Here is a 12,510-nt window from a genome sequence, read left to right as displayed (position 1 = left end):
TTCTTTGTCAGGATTTCATAGAGCAGGAGACTGACAAATGATTGCTGTACTAAATCGATCTCCTGGGAGCCTAAGCAGAGAGGTAAAGCATTGTTCCCAAAATGGAGTGCAGAGAAAGACTCGGTTGTGCTTTTCTAGGCTAAGCAACAATGAATTTGCACAGGTGCTGCTGCATTACACTGAAGCGATGCATCTTGTTATATATTATACATTAAAGAGCTGACATACGTGGGGCGGGTATCTGTGGCTTAATGGTGGATTTCTGGAAGTTAGCGGCTTTGACTTCATTTGTATTTAACTGTGTTTTCTTTTCCCCTCCAATCTCCTTCAGTTGGGTACCTTACCTTGGACAAGCAGTTCCCAAAATGGAGGAGTCTCCAAAACGATGGTCTTTAGATGAGACAAACTGAAGTGTCCTGGTATGTAGCTCATTTTCAGCTGAACGGTTTATTGAGCACGGTGGGTACATACAGTATACTAAAGGTTTGTTAACAGATAAAACTTTACTGGAGTCCTTGGTGATGTCTTTCAGCCGCTAGATGGTAGTGCTGGCCTTCACAGACTTCTCCCTCCTGTCTAAGACTAGCAGGAGCTGTGCCTAGTGCTTTTAATGGCAGGATTTGCTCTTCTATTTCCTCAAAAACTGCCTTTTGCTGCTCAAATCCTGAAAATGACTTTGCAGAGAAGTTACAGCGACACCATCCACTCCACTCCACTGAGTACTGGGAACAACCGGAGCGGCTCTATCACTTAGCACCATTTAAATCCTCTCGCTTCTCACATGCTCTGCATTTGAGTTGGACACTGCAATAGTACAACTAGGGGAGAAGGCCCAATAGAGGGAAATGGAAATGTAACCCTAATAAACCTTCACTGGGGGCTGAAAAAGTGGCTGGGTTTGCAAAGCTGGCTTGCAGCATACATGACTTAAAATAAAAATGAGCTGGTTTTTTTTTCTGGAGACAGTAAGAGCGGATGCTGGGTCTCTGCGCCTTCACCAGCTGCAGTTGGTGCACATACCCAGTTTAATGCACATACTCAGCAAACCCAGCTTTCCCATTTGCCAAATTATTTCAGTAAAATCCTGCCCCATCGCACCCGCCTGGGAGACATTCACAGTTTATGGGGTGATTATTTACACTTAACACCACTGATCACACGCTGAAATAATATCACCGTAGAAAGAAACAGAATGCCGCTAGGAAAACGTGGCTCTTAATCAGAGCACAGCAGCTGATCTGGATGATGTACACTGGACAGCTTCATAGGACCGCGTGGCGTTTTCACCCCTATATACTGAGCCCCCACGGCAGACACGAGGGGCCTTTGCATGGGTTTGCTCCAACACAGCCTTCTTGAGATGCTGCTGCTGGGGGCAGAGGAGGGTCCTGGGTCTTGCTGTCCCCTTCTACCTGCCCTGCCAGAGCAGAGCCTGATGGAAGGGAAACACACAGACACTGTGTTCATCACCATACTTCCCCAGGCTTCCCACTGGGGGTGTGTGTCCTGGACTCTGTCCATGCAATACGATGAAATCCCAAGCTCTTGCAGAGCAGACCACTTTCTATCACTGGCTGCAAAAGCCTTTTTGCAAAGAAAAAGAGCATCACTAGCAGCATTTTACAGAGAGGGAAACTGAGGCATGGAGTGGTGAAGTGACTTGCCTCCTGGCCAGTAGCAGAGCTGGGAACAGCAAGGTAGGTCTGGACCCCGTACGCATGCTCTCATGTGGTCTCTATCCCTGTGCTAAGTACAGTCTTGCTCGTTAAATAACGTTGTGCCCTGGTTGTACCAAGTGCTCAGTACACACACCCATGGCTGGGCACCTCTGCACACGCGCTGGAGCTAAATATTTCCTGGGACTGACCAGAAAGGTAAAGCAGAAAAGAGACACGATCGAAGGAGTCAAATCTGCCCTCAGGAAACTGATAATCAGAGGAGTTTTCGGTTCCACAGTGCCAGTCTCTCAGAGAGATTTTTCCATTTTGATACCAACTTTTCAGTCATTTTTCAGACTAACAACAGCTATAATAGAGGCCAAGAGGAAAAACATAATCAGCTTTACAGAAATCAAAAGGGAAGAGGGTGCCTTTGTGCCGAGGAGTTGAAAACCCTGCAGATCAGCTGGAAGCAAACAGAAGAGATTTTGAATCCCTAATTAACCAGGCCATCACAGCACACTAGTGAAGGCTTTCTACAGCAGCTCGCTCAATTGTCACAGAGTAATAGTAAAGAGGTTTGAGGGTTTTTTTTCCCCTTCCTTTGGTTTGTTTAATGACTTCTCAAAAGTTGCCATTTCCAAAGAGGGAAATGTAATAATGTGAATCCCAGGAGCTTTTGTGAAGAATACAATCACTGCAAGAAATGGTATTTGGAAAGCAGTGCTACCAGACTTAGACAGAAACAAATCCAGAAAGAGCCATTCCCACGTAGGCCAAATAACTTTCTTTTCAAGCCATGAACGCCTTCCAAAGGGTGGGAGGGTAGGTGCCAGCTTGCAAGACAGCGGACCTCATTGCGATACATCGCGGTCCAGGCCCAGTTCGATAGATTATCCCCCTTTACTTCAAAGGGATCAACGGTGCTTACATGAAAGGAACCTGGTTATGTGCAAGGACGTGTGCAGGACTTTTGATGCCATTTTGAACATGTGCTGTGAGGACCGCATCCTCTTGCACTAGCAGGTACCAAGGGGCAGACTGGCCTCAAGTTTACAAGAGCCTCAGTTTACAATGGGCCCTGCAGCTCCAGGAAGAGGGCACAGAGCTGGACTAACACGGTGACAGACTCCATCAGCACAACTCCTATGCAGGCCACGGTGGAGTTTAAAACTACCTTTGCCATCATCCCTGGAGCTTCATCTGCCCTCCAGCGTGTACCACCCTCAACCAGCTCCGCATCTCTGAACAAACCGCAGGATAGTGAGGTTCACACATGCAGAGCTACGCGTCAGCTTTGAATGAGTGGGGAGCGTTAGTCTCCTATAGCTGCTGAAGACGAAAACCCTCTCCGCTTGCAAGGGACCCTGTTCAGCACTAGCTCTCTCTGAAAAGACTGCGCTCTGACCAGCAAATCTTTACGTCTGCAGAAGGCTCCAGGCGATCCCTAATGAAACAAAACTGCAAACATCTGTAAAACTCCAGCGTGAAACTAGGCAGCTCAAACGCTGATCCAATTATTTTGTGTAATTAAGGCAGTTCATTTGAACACTGAAGTGAGCTGTAGAAGGGAGGCGGCGGGGGGAGAAAACAGCAAACCTCTCATTTTTAATTTTCTGGTGAGTTGATTTTAGCCAAGGTTGTGAATTCTACCTGGGGCCTTGCGATGAAAGCAAATTTAATTTTTATTTAGAAACGTGAAACCAACCTGTCCCGACTGACTTTTGTACTGGAAGAGCAAAGACCATCTACTTGGTGACCTGTGCAACCCCACAAAAAGCAGCAAAGCCGGTATGGATGACAACTATTTCGATTACTGGTGGCTACGGATGACGACTATTTTGATCACTGGCTGAGAGATCTGAAGCCGCTGCCCCCAGGTGATCTCTCTGCCCTTGCCCAGAGAGGCAGCTGAGTGGTCTCAGTGCTCCCCACTGCGAAACTGGTGCCTTGAGAAACCACCAGTATGTGTATGGGAACAACGCGCCTGTGCACCTGTCCAGAGATCGCTGATAGACAAAATGCCAGCAGGTGGCACTCGAGGCTACGGAGACTAGTTTCCAGGCTTGGCAGAAGTGCACAGCCTTCCTCTGGTACCTCTGAGCCTCGGGTACAAGCAGTTGCATCGGGCTAGGTTCTGGAGATACAGGACAGGCTGCATTTGTGGACCCACTAGCCTCCGAGCTGAGCCCAAAGACCCATGAGTGGGAATAAACATGATGCCCTATGTCAGGAAAGGACCAAATGACCAAGTCATAAACCCAAATGGCTGGGTTTTGATGCACCAAATTCTCCTCTCACTTAAGTTAGCATAGCTCTCTTAACTTCAGCCCTGCACTGTGTGAAGCATTTCCAACTAATTATGGGTTTATCATTTTATTTATAAATATATAACCTAATAACAAGAGGATTTAATTCACATTTCACTGTCATCAGATATTCCCAGTGTCATCTGCATGTAACCATATCAGGAGGACACTGACTAGCTCTGTTGGTCTAAGGACACAGGCAGACAAGACCTTTTGGGTAAATCTAATATCTTTTATTACTTGATTAATTTATTATTTATTTTATTTAATAAATTATTATTTATTATTTTCTTAATCTGGGAGCTTTGGGGCATCCTTCACTTTGTAGCAATAGTTGCACTACAACATCCAGTGCTTGGGAGGGAGGCAGACTGTCTGAATCCATGAGAAGAGCAGATCTTTTATGGCTGCACAGAAGATTGATCCATGGAGGAAATTTCCACCTTGAGAGCTAGGAAGCTGTGTGTCCCTTTTTGCTACGGAGGTCATGTGATCCTCAAGGTGATTTTCAAGGGCTGAGGTTAAAGCTGCAAGCTCTACCTACTCAGTGAATCCCAATTTGCAAACATCAGCCCAAGCCCAGGGGACCGGACAGGTGGTGGTGGTAGGTGTGATGGGGAATCCATCGATCTGGTGATCTTCCTGACAGTAGCATTCAAGTCATCCCAATCCTGGCTCTGTCTCAGTGCACTTTCCCAGCACAACGCTGCGAGTGCACTGCGGTTCTGATCTGCGCCGCCCCTTGCTATTTCAGCTCTGACTCTTGCTCTAAAAATGTGCCGTGCTATATATAGGTGCTGAATCTAGTAATCCTGCCGCGAAAGGATTGTGGCTGAAATGGAGCAGCATGGGCAGTGGAAAGCCTGAGCTCAGCCGCGATGGAGCAGCAAGGGGGAACGCTGCCACGCCGAGCCATGGGACAATTTCACACCCCAGCAGATTAGAGAGCAAAGCAAAAGCTTCCTCTAACCTCCTCCCTGAAAAGCACCTGGTGGGACTGCTGATTGAATGCTTCCCACTGGAAGGCAATGGGATGAAGTTTCCTCCGTGCCTTAGAGACTGCTGCTTATTGCAGCCAATGGGATAATTAAAAATATGCAAATCTCCCCTGGAGCTGGATGGTAGCACAGTTCAGTCAGTGCTGAATGCTAGAGAAAAATCTACCCTGTTCGCTCTTTGAATCCACGACTCTCTCTTGCGGAGGTGGGCAGCACTCAGAGCAGCAGAGCCTGATGCAGAACTGTAAGCCCAGTGCTTCATCCAGTCCCCCATCCCCTCCCTGGGGGAGAACTGCATGTTCAATAAGGTGTGCTGTTTTCTGAAGAGTTGTGGTAGGAGGAGGGTTGTTTTTCATGTCCCCGCTGTCAAGGGGAGCGACAGGTTGTGTGCAAGTGTGAAGGTAAAGTCCAAATAGCATGCCAGGCCCTTGGACTGGAAGAGGGCGAGGTCCACGGTGCCCTGGCAAGTTCACTGTACCTCTCTGCAGGATGGATTGTATTTTGGGGACAGAAAGCATCTTTATATTGTGGAGCGGAGCTGCCACCAGCAAGCTCCGTCTGGACGCTGCGGATGTCAAGCCTGGGCCAGGGGGAGCCTTGGCAATAAAGGCTCAGACCTTGAACTGGGCTTAGCCTTCTGGAGGAAGCTGGGGTGGGCATCCCACTCACAGCAGCATGCTTTGTACAGGACATGTGTGGCACGGCTCTGTCCCAGTTGCTATCTCCTAAGGGCGGGCGGCTTTGTGCTCAGACAGTCCATTTCATCACGGCCCAAAATAACCCTACTCAAGAGTTGAGTCCTGCAGACCTTATCGACACAAGGATCTCTCCCAAGAGCCGTCCCCTGGGGGCCAGGGGAAACGCTTGCCTGAGCTAGGATTTCTTTCAGGGAGGGCTGCAGGCGCGGAGGCCGACGTGCAGACTGGTCCAAATGTGCTCTGCAAAGCAGGCAGGCATCATTCCTTCTCAGTGGAGCCTGATGGCTTCCACTGAAGCACCAAAAACAGGAACAGCAGGCTCTTTTGGAAATCCTCTTCCCAGCACAGTCCTGCCATTGCCTTCTCCAAGGTGGAGGATGCTTCTGAGGAGTCTGGCTGGCTGCAGTGCCCTTGCTGGTCGGGGACGTCGCTTTGAAAAGGTGTGCAGCATATTCACGTGGATCTGGCGCAGCTAAGGGCAAGGGCAGCGCGGTGCCAGCTTCTTTTCTGCCGTCAGAAAGGAAACAAACACCTCTGGAACAATGCTCTGGTGCTGCCGGTGCGGCTGGGCGAGCGTGAAAGTCTGCAGCTGCGGCCGAGTCACTGCGTTTTAAAATCCCTCCCCAGAAAACGGGTTTTTCCAAATAAACAACGGCAGCAAAATATAATCCTAAGACTCACATAGGCCTTCGCATCCGATTTGTTGCAGGCGGTGTGCTTTGGAGCTTAACGGCCCTCTGTGCTTCTGTGATTTTTAATAGAGAGCTGGAAAATGCTCCAGGTGGAACCACACAGCTCATTCAGTCAGACCGCAACGTGCCAGTTCATCAATGGTGTCTGCATGCTCGTGACAAGGCTGCCAGGCTATTTGATCTGAAAGCCCTTGCAGGAAAATACAGTGAGTCCAGATGCCCTTCAGCCTGCACGGAGCATGCTTTGGATACTTTCAGCTTGAATAATCCTGTTACATATATATACACATGTATATATTAGTATTCTCATTATATAAAAATTAGCAAATACAAATGACAACTCAACTTTTTTTCTTTTTTTTCTTGCTTTTTGCAAAGTAGACTTCCTGTTTTCTTCCCGGCTCCTGTTTATACCTCCTCCTGAGTTTTGGAAACGTTTGAATTCTGCATTTATATACCCATTGAGAGTGCAATATGATGCTTTTGCTTCTTGTTGCATCAAAGATGTTAAACCTGGTTTTCCTGAGCCTTGAAAAGTATTAATGAATCATTATTGTAGCATGGTCACCTAGAGGAAACAGTGTGCTTTGAACTCATCTTGAAAGCATATAAAAGATCTATGAAATGGATATGACTCATTAGGTCACCTAGTCCAGTCCTGCTGTCCCTCCAGTGGGGTTTGTGGTGCCCAGGAGAAGAGAAACTTGAAGCTTTAGGCATAACTCAGCATTCTCCAGAAAGCTGTGTCTGACCTTGGAAATTTTGCACCGTTAACCAGTATAGCATGAATATCATTTAAATATGAAATCTCCATAACGAACTAACAGGAAAACACAATCTCATATCCACGTAGGCAGCATCTCAAATGCCTTGTACCCAAAATAGGTAAAGAAAAGATGCCCATCATTTCCTGCATCAACAAAAAAGATCTTGTTTAGACAAACCAGACTTGACAGTCCCCCTTGAGTTTCGAAGAACAAGCACTGCCAGGGGGCCACGATAGTCCCTCAGCTCACTACGAGGATGTGCATGAAGGCTGACGGAGGCACACTCAGCAACTACTCGGCAAACCCTTTTGTACAAGGAAGCTACTGCAAAAACTGGGCTTGGGCTTCCTGCTTGCCAGAAGGCTAAGAAAGGGCAGAGATGGAGGAAAGGAATGAAGGCATTTGGAGACTCAACAGTATAAAGCACGTTTTAGGGCTCGGTGTTAAGTTAACACTGGAGGAAATCTAACGGCCGGAGGAGTTGTGTTAGTATTAAAGCTTGTCTAGATGCACGTTGCTGGACTAATGGCAACCTGAGGGATAGGAAGATTTATTTTTATGATGAGAACAGCAAATTCTTACAAGAGCTTCTGAGTCAAAACGACTGAGTGAGAACAACAATGACCACAAGCCAATGGAGCATGCACCCAGAGGTGGGTTCAGATCATGCAACAGCAGGTGCTTTGCATCACAGGGACCCAGTGCACACATTGCTGAAGGCAAGACACCGCTGGGTTTTGAGAACGTGACCTGAAAAATGGCTGCTTGTAAATGCGCTGATCGGAAAAAGAGCACAAAGTCAGCTCGTGTGAGAGCCCAGGAAGACAGGCTGGCCTGGAAAGTTTCAAACTTGGAGTGGGATCCCAAGGGGAAAAGGATTGGGCTGGCTGGGGTACAGGTGCCCACAGAGAGCTGGACCCTCTCCAGACATGGAGCGCTGGCTCCAAGGTGTGCATAAAAATCAAGACCCTCAAAGCTGACTGCTAAATCTGCAGTTATCAAGATGATGCTTACATGCATGTATAAAGACACGGGTGTGTGCATGTACATGCATGTGCATATACTCTGTAATGATGTGCTGCAGTATAAAAACATTTCAAAACCGGCCCTGAGCCCTGATGCTTAATAGAGGGAGTGCTAGGATGGGAGATAACAGGGGGAAGGAGATTTTGGAAGAGGACACAGAGGCAGGGAAGGGGTGAAAGGTAAAGAGTGCTGTCTAGGCATGTTTTTACACAACCACCAATTTCCATCCCTTCTCTCCATGCCAGTATTTCTTCACAGGACTTGAAAGCCTCACCTCTCTCTTTTCTCTGCCCTCCTACACCTACACATTTTCATTCCCCTTTTCTTGCTGTCTTTGGAAAGGGCATTTCTCCTTGATCCGCCGGGTTTTTTTTTCTCATAACACTTCCAAAGACAAGGGACGTATGTTCACAGGACGGCCGTGGCTGAACAATTACACACGTGCTGCACTCTACACACACCATCCCCATTTAGCAAGGCGCTGAAACATGTTCTTTGCACGTACGCACACACACTTACTTACATCCCAGTGACCTCAGTAATACCCCGGCATGTCTTTAAGGGCTCTCCTGAATAGGGCTCATGTGAAGTTTACCTGTTCCAGATGCAAAACCTGATCCAGGGTAATCCCCCCTTCGTGGAAGTGCAGGTTTCACATCCGGATGAAAACAGAGCGCGCTTCCCTTTGCATGTTCCAATGCTTCTTTCTGACCTGAATGTCGATGAGCACAGATCTAAGCTCCCCGAGCCGATTTGTTCTGCATGCAAAACAGCAGGGCTGGGCAACAGCAGAGCAGAGCAGAGCCAGCAGGAGGGCAAAGGATAAATGGAGATAACTCACGTGGGCTTGGAAGCCTCAGCCTGGTCGGTCTGCAGTTTCTCTCCACCTTCGACTTCCATAGTGCAATAAACAATGCGGTTCGGAGCTAAGGACTTCAGGCCCTGCACTTCCATGATGACGACCTGCAGAGTGGACAGAGGATACACGAGGGAAGGACTAAGCAAGATCAAACACAACTGGCCTCCTCAGACCTGGAGGGCTGCCCTCAGGAGGTGCTGAGTACCCTTTTCCCTTTGCACTGATGGCCCCGAAAAGAAAAGAGAAAAGCGATTTTCACCAGGAGCTGAAACAACGTGACGGCATAGCTGTTTGCATCATCTCAGCATCTCGCTTGTGAAGAGCTCGAGGCTTCTGGGAGCCAGGCTAAGATTGTGGGGGGGGTGCGGGCAGCCTGCCTATTGGCCTTCAAGAACGAGCAATAACAAGGCGCCCCCGCAAACCACAAGCCAATTTGCAGGGCACTTTCCAAACTTACAATGCTCCCTGTGCTTCTCTAATAGTTTTTCAGCTCTCAAGCAAGGCTCACTGAGGAACAAAGTGACACCTCTAATTGGCAATAATCAAATGCAAAGACACCTGAAGCAAGAGGCATTTGTAATGCAGGAGCCAGTAATAAAGGACATGTCTGTGTGAAATCACACCGATGGATGTTCTGCCCCTGAACTTCTGTTTCTGAGCCATCAGCCCCTTATTACTGCAGAAAGGGACTGGGACTTGGCAGGTCTCTGAGGTGGCGCACAGACACCAGGCAGCCAGATTCACCCCTGAAATAATCCCAAAGCTTTTGGTGAAGTTACATTAGGGATGAGCTTGGCTCCAGGTAGCCACATGTGGTACAGCCCCTGTCTCCCATTGCAAAGATGATACCTAATAGTGCTACTCTGAGTGATTTTCTACCAGCCCCCTTGAGTTTCAACACAACAGAGGCATCCAAATGGCCGTTTAGAATCAGCCGCTCTCGGACAATACGAAATTGTTTTACTGATCTCTGCCCATCCTCAAGCTGCTACAAGCTGCTATTGTAATATCCACCCTCATCATTTGCACCGATTGCTGTAACAGTTAATCACACTAACTCTGCAGAATTTACAATGGAATGGAGAAAGTTTTTATAGCTTTTACCTCCAAGGAGAAAGAGAGCACAACATCCGACTTGGAAAGCTGGTTTTCATTTTCTTCTCCCATGTCGATGATGGAGGTGTTGTGGCTACGTTTCAGCTTCTGCAACTTGAACTCCGAGCCCCCTTTGGATACGGGCATGCTTTCCAAATTGGCCATCAGCAGGTTGACGGATGACTTCAGCTCCTCAATGTACATGTTTTCCATTTCTTTGGATACAAATTTTGGAAACTTGCGTTCCTAGGATTAAAAGACAAACCATCCAACCCACCTGTTAAGATTCAATAGATAAATCGGCAGTCACTCGTTGCATTAGGTGTTGAGTGTCATGCAATGGAAAAAACCTGGCAGTGCCCCTCCATGCATTTGGAGCGTGTCCTGTTAAACACACCCAAGGCCAGCTCCTCAGCTATCAAGAAGTCAATCTGCCAGTTGACACCTCCCCTCTCCCAGTTCAGCCCACAGCTCTCCAGTTTGTTTACTTCAGTCTTGGGAGTTTTCTGTCTTCATGGCACCTCCATCACAATGTGCCTGTAGGTAACCTGACAAGAAAAGAGTCCTCATTCCCTTTTCAATGGGCTGGTCCAAGACACAAGAGACACAGTAAGTGACTTGCCAAAGGTCACAAACAGAGTCTGTGGCAGAGCCAGAAACTGATCCCAGCTGCCCTGAGTGCAGGGTAATGCCATAGCCTGGAGGCCATCCTTTCCCCTGAGCTGGTATGGCCAAGTGTGCCCAGCTGTGGTTCATCGAATTTCAATGACTCCTAAGTTGCTTTAGGCCGAGCCTCGACGGGAGGAAGAGGTGTTCACGGAAATTAGTCCTGGCACAGTCAGGACTAATTTGATATTGTTTTATGGCACATACTTTGCATAAGACAGGGGCCACCGATAAAACATCGGAGTGTATTTTAGATGTCAGGACTGCTGATTGATGTTCTGATGCTGAGGCATTAATGCTTCATCACCAGGATACTCATCTCTCCAAATGCACCGGTTTTGGCACTGTTTCCACGAGCCACGAGTTCAATAAGAGGAGGATCTGAAGCATCTCAGTGGATTCCTCGTGGGGAGTCCAGCCCTTGTAGACCCCACTGAAGGGGGTCAACACTTCAGGGAGAGGGGCTCAGTTCCCTCTCCTGCAATGTGGGACACCTGAGAGGAGCGTGTTGGGCAGGGGTGTCATGGGAAGCAGGTGAGGAACAGAGGTGGGGATTGCTGAGGCTGCAGAGCAGGTTCAGTACCATCAGGACATCATGTCTTGGTGGATGCCATTTCCAACAGCACTTCCCCACTGCTCCCTCTCATTTCCCAGGGGGAATTTCCCTCTCATTTCCAGGGGGAATCCATCTTGAGCAACGCTGATACCACCGAGTCCTGCATGCTTAGAGCCAAGCCCTAAGTCTCCTGGTTTTAGGTCGCAATGGTTGAGGAGAAAAAGTTATCTTGGAAGGGGAAGTGTGTGATGGTCACGCAAAGTCTTGCTCGGTCTGGTTACCATATTTACACGGTTTCCTTACCTTGGCGATTTGCTCTGCCATTTGAAGACGCCCATCTAACTCACGCCGGATTTGCGCTGCTTGCTCGTCTGGATTATCCAGCTGTACAAGGCACAAAGAAGATGGGACAAAAGAGGTCACGAAGGCATTGCCCGTGAGAAGCTGCTCAGCATCTTTAATATGTTAATTAGTTCACGTTCATATTGCGATAGCACTTGCAGACCCCAGCCAGGGTCAGGATCCTATTGCCATAGGCTCTGCACACACTGGTCTTTAAATGAGCTGGCCCAGTCAAAAGCCATTTGTCAGACTGCGTGAGTTGTCCTCCTGGGAAAAAAATCTACCATGGGGAGGTGTTAGCCCCCCTGTGCAGCTGAACAAGTGGGGAAACTAGTCTCATTGATGCTTTAAGTGGCTTAAAAATGGCACTAGGTAATGCAGAGGGAGTGCATAACAACACCCCCATGTAGACACAGGGGCGGGGTGAGACCTCATCCAAGGCATCACCTCTGCCTGTAGGCCCAAAGTTCCCTGTTGCTGTGCTAAGTTTGGCCTCCAACCACCCACCTGGCACCTTCCCGGGATGTTCAATATCTCATGATTGGCATCTCATCTCGATCTCTCACATCTCACCTACTTCACCCCCACTTTTCTTTGTTCATGCTCCCACTTGCTCAGACCCACTCCTCTCCTATCACCTCCTCCTCGGATGTTACGCTTGCAGCTTCAGGGCCTTGGATCCATCCTGGGGGTTCGTGACCATCCGCATGGCTAGTGTCTACTATTCGCAACAGGCGCTCCGGGCTCTTGCTCTTTCTAAAAATACTAGGAAGAGCTGTTACAACTGCTCTCCCAGAGGGTTCAGAGGAGGACGTGATGGGCGGCTCTCAAAGTTTGCTGTGCC

The 12,510-nt window shown here is 48.4% G+C and overlaps 1 protein-coding gene across 1 annotated transcript in view; it reads right to left on the bottom strand.

Annotated features, from left to right (window-relative positions):
• The window catches only part of CADPS (calcium dependent secretion activator), a 290,593-nt gene that overhangs the window by 152,210 nt on the left and 125,873 nt on the right, over positions 1 to 12,510 (bottom strand). The window contains exons 6-8 of the mRNA XM_019504584.1: positions 11,628 to 11,708; positions 10,112 to 10,348; positions 8,990 to 9,111 (exon numbers count right to left, since the gene is read on the bottom strand). Of these exons, the coding sequence (XP_019360129.1) occupies positions 8,990 to 9,111; positions 10,112 to 10,348; positions 11,628 to 11,708 (440 nt within the window). The remainder of the gene's footprint in view (positions 1 to 8,989; positions 9,112 to 10,111; positions 10,349 to 11,627; positions 11,709 to 12,510) is intronic.

Source organism: Gavialis gangeticus, unplaced genomic scaffold, assembly GCF_001723915.1.
Source record: "Gavialis gangeticus isolate Ggan-Ray unplaced genomic scaffold, GavGan_comp1, whole genome shotgun sequence".
NCBI lineage: Eukaryota > Metazoa > Chordata > Crocodylia > Gavialidae > Gavialis > Gavialis gangeticus.
Note: the sequence above shows the minus strand (reverse complement) of the source record. Positions and strands in the feature narration are given on the sequence as shown.